Consider the following 4,425-nt stretch of genomic DNA (forward strand, 5'->3'; position numbering starts at 1 on the left):
CAGCGCTCAGGCCGATGGCGGGCGAGGCGGTGCGTGAACGTGGTCAGCGTCCTCCCCGTCTAGGTAGAGGGTCAGCCATGGGGCCGGACTGTGGGGACGCGTGACGGCACGGCTTGGCCGAGCCCCAAGGATGAGCCTCCTTATTCCAACCCCACCCTACCCTGGCGCAAATAGTTTGAATCCTAGACTATTACTTCCACTCTTTTGATGGCTGTAATTTGCCCATTTTTCCTCTGGGAAGGACTCCAGCTACATACCAAGTGGAGAATTGGACTGGTTATCGTTCATTTGGGTATGGAAGGATAAATTAGCCCACAGCATTTTTAATTCTTCCTTTGATTGTTTACAACATGTGAGGGTTGATACAAAGAGTGAACTTAACGACCCACAGGAGACTTCAATTAAGAAGATTGTATTTCAACAATTTTTTTTCAAGTATTTTTTTTTTTCTTCCCCACTTGTGCTCCCCCTCTCCACTTCAGATGTTCAACCTCAAATCAGCAGAGGGATCGAAACCACTCCACTGCCATTCAGGGGGGAAACACCCCTTTCTGCAATGCAAGTCTAACGACAGAAGAGTGAGTATTGCACACACATAAAAGGATTGGGAAATACATATATATAATAATTATATTTTCATTAAATGGATTGTGCTTTGAGAAGAGAGGAAATACTCATATCTGAAATTTTGTCTTTCAAACATTCTTCTTAAAGGAGGAACAAAACATTTTCAAATCTTGTCTCTGGCTCTTTTTAACTTGCATTCCTGTAAAGTGGACAAAGATTGGATTAGTCTAATTACAGGATGGTTCTTTTAACAAGAAATCTGCTACAGAGAGGTCTAAAATGGCCTAAATAATTAAAGTCTTCTTTCTTACCCTCTTCATCTTAAGCAATGAGTAATGTTTGAAGTCCAGACTGAGCCACCTGACTAGAGCCTTTCATTTTTAATTGGTTGACCTTAAGTCCACCAGCTGTCTTTGCTAGCAGCTTTTTTTCTGAAGCCACTCTACAAAGACTTAGAACAAATTAGGAAGACTAAATTACTGCGGACTAACACTTTGTGACCTTTTGACATGCCAAGTGTACACTGCCTCAGAAGCAGTTGTAGATTTGGCTGCATGGTATTCACTAGAGCGTTGCCATTTTGCTGGGTAATACTGTTTTAATTATTCGTTAAGAAGGGTTTCTTAGTGCAAACGACAGGATCCAGTTAATTTTATCTGCACCGGGAGAAATAAGATTACCTGTGTACTTCAGGTGAAGAATCTGGCGGTGGTTTTGCTTTGTTAGCTGTTGGTGGTTGCAGGTGGTTTTGTGCATGAGAAGAAAGCTTGGCAGATGCTTTGTACGAAGGCAGCCTTTAAAACCAGATGCGTACAACATTGGGGCTCGCTAGCTGGAGGTTAGCCCGTGGTGAGCCCTGCACACTCTCACCTGGCCCGTCGTCCTGCTCTGATCCTTCCAGCAAGCACCTAACCTCCATTCCTCAGTTTTCCCATCCATAAAATGAGGTGAGGTCTTTGCTGTCTGCGTCTGGGCGCTTGGTGATGCCGCAATTCCCACCATCACGGCGAGCAGGAGCTGTTGTGGGAGCCCAGCAGAAGGCTGTGCAAACGCAGCATGACAAATTCACGGCGAGTACAGGAATATCTGACTTTTTGGGTCACACCCAGGATATTTCTGACCAGTGTTACGTGTGGCAGAAACACTGCTGGATTGAGCGTGGTGAAACGGCTTGTTCTCAAATGGAAAAATAGAGGGGTTTGTGTGTGTTTTGTGTTTTTCAGTCACAAAGAGCCAAAGAAACTGCCGGTTGTTCACACCTCTCAGTCAAGTGAGTTGGTTGTCACCTATTTTTTTTGCGGAGAAGAAATTCCCTACAGGAGGATGTTAAAGGCCCAGAGCCTGACACTTGGGCACTTTAAAGAACAGCTAAGCAAAAAGGGAAATTACAGGTAAGAATCTGTGATTTGTGTGTTCTTTAGTATATTCTAATGAGTCAAAAGACTCAGCAGATACTTTGCAGGTCTACCCACAATGACTCATTTACCTCAACTTTCGGAGGCTGTAGATCTTCTTATTCTCTTCCCACTCATACCAAGAGCAACTTGTAGATGGAGAAAGGGGCCCTGAGCCGCAGCTTGGCTGCGGGGCCACCTCCACTCCATCTCCCTTCCCAGCCTCCTCCCCCGTCGCATAAGGATGCGGGCTGGCAGGCTTTGTGCTCCAACCCTTGTCCAAAATGCTTGAATACCAGGAAAAGCTGGGATGGCCTCGTGGTGAAGGCGTGGAGTGGTGGGGTTCGGTTCCCAAACTGGGGCCAGCATTCATCTTGGTGCTGGCCTCCTGCTTTGCCTTCTCGTTTAATTTTCTTTTTTTTTTTTTTTTTTTTGCAATGGTGTGGCTCAAAATGCGGTCGGTGAAAGGTTGGGATGTTGCATCTGAGTGGACTTGTAGCTGAGACGAGCTCACTTTTCTCTTTGTTAAGGAAAAAACCTCTGCCTTGCAGGAAAATCTCTACCAGCAATACCAAGTTCCTTCTCAGAAACACCAACAAACCCTGCCTGTCTGGTTTCCAGGGCCCAGCTCCCAGTTTAACCAGTTTGCTGCTTCCCTTGCTCTGCTAGTTCCCATGCGGTAGCTTCACATTGGCTATTTTAGCTGTACTTTCCCCGCGGATCTGGGCACTAGTGGGATCATCTGTTGGCCACTTCTCCTGCAGGGTGAGCAGGAGAGGGAAGCTCCAGCTTTAAGTTTTGAATTGGCACTGAATTTGGTGCTCTTCAGAGAGCTAGAAGACTTGCCCTGTAACTGGCAGCCTCTGATCTAACCTCCAAATGGTCATTTGGGTTTGGTACGAGGACTTTCCAGCTGGTGCTCCATCACTGGCACGTCTTTTGCTTTGGAAAGTGCGCCTATGCAGATCGGAGGTAGGTCACCCAAGGGTGCTCTCAGGGATGCCACGCTGGGGTCTGTTTATAGCTGTTGCACAGTGGGTCTGGGGCTGAAAGACTGCCAATCCTTCCCCAAAACCATCTTTGCAGCCCGCCCAGCTGCCATCAGATGGCAGCAACCTGCAAGTGCACCCAACCTGGACAGCCTCCAGGAGAGGTCCCTGGGCTTCTTGCACCCTTGCGCCATTTTCCAGCCCTTAAAGCCTCTCCCAGCCCGCTGCGCTCCTCCGGCTGATGCAGCCTCGTGCCCCAGTTGCAGACCAGTTTCCCTGGCCTCACCACTGGTCTGCCACTGCTCCAGTGGCTGTGTAGTCCCATATGCCCCCCCTCCAAATCCTTTTTTTGGTTTATTTTCTATGGCATTTTTTGTGTGATGCCCGAGTGCAGAAATAGGCTCCTAAAATCTCTGTGGCCCGAAAGCCCCTCCAGGTGCAATTATTTGTGCCTTGTCAGACCGTAATTACTTTAGAAAATGTTTTTAAGTGACTGACAAGGATGAAACAACGTTTTGCTTAGATCTCACCCCTTTACACCTGGGTAAAGACAATACAGAAATTTATAAAAGGAACTTGGGTACGTGCCCAGTATTTTATCTTGCACAGACACAAGGTGAAACTAATTACACAAATGTGTGTACCTCCAGGGAATCATTTTGATCTAAGCTTTGACTTTTGGCTGGACTTTGAGTGAAACTGCGGGTGACCTTCAGGGAAGAGGTCCGCAGTGCCCGGAGTAGCGTGTGTGTTACGGGGAGGCACTAACTAGGCTGCTTTGGTCACATCTGGCATTGATTTCTTTTTAAGGCACATTTAATAAGCATGTCTTTGAAGCTGTTGCCTTTCATTTAATGCACAAAGACATGCAGAAATGCTCCGCTCTCCAAATTCTTTATTGATTGGATCAGTTTGCGAGGCGGGTACCTCGGGCTCCCGAGATGCCAGAGCCGCGCGGCCGGCCCCGCCGTGGGGCGCCCGCGGGGAAATCGCCGCTTTGCTTTCCTTCCTCACCGCCCGCCCCCCCGCAAAAAGAAGGAATTAAGCGGTGATTTAATACTGATGGCGTTAACAAAAAACAAACATACACGCACAAAAAAACTGGGTGGTGTCGGGTAATCTGGAGATGGCAGCGGTTCAAAACAGAGTTGTAACGCCAGGCCTGCTTGCCTCGATTGGTGCCAGATGTCCCAAAAAATAAAAAAAAAAAATAAAAAAAAAAAAAGAGCAAAGCTTGCCACATAAAATATGTTTCAATGGAAAGCCCATTTCTGAGCAAATAAGAGCAGAGTGACTTGTTTGTAGATGTTGTGGGGGAGGATCTTTTTTTTTGCTTTGCCTCCTATTTTTTTTTTCCCCTTTTTCTTTGTGAAATAAGGTTGTAATTATGTAAAAGGTCATAGCGTGTTTTCTCAAATAAAAATATTGTAAACACAGCCAGTGCTTGAGCTTGTGGAGGAAGTTATTGGGAAGAG

General features: G+C 46.7%; 1 protein-coding gene across 1 annotated transcript in view; it reads left to right on the plus strand.

Moving 5' to 3' along the window:
- The first annotated feature begins 14 nt into the window (after positions 1–14).
- The window catches only part of LOC104628436 (axin-2-like), a 6,316-nt gene continuing 1,905 nt past the window's right edge, over positions 15–4,425 (plus strand). Inside the window, exons 1-3 of the mRNA XM_010297008.1 lie at positions 15–63; positions 437–578; positions 1,791–1,958. Of these exons, the coding sequence (XP_010295310.1) occupies positions 15–63; positions 437–578; positions 1,791–1,958 (359 nt within the window). The remainder of the gene's footprint in view (positions 64–436; positions 579–1,790; positions 1,959–4,425) is intronic.

Source organism: Phaethon lepturus, unplaced genomic scaffold (assembly GCF_000687285.1).
Source record: "Phaethon lepturus isolate BGI_N335 unplaced genomic scaffold, ASM68728v1 scaffold48131, whole genome shotgun sequence".
NCBI lineage: Eukaryota > Metazoa > Chordata > Aves > Phaethontiformes > Phaethontidae > Phaethon > Phaethon lepturus.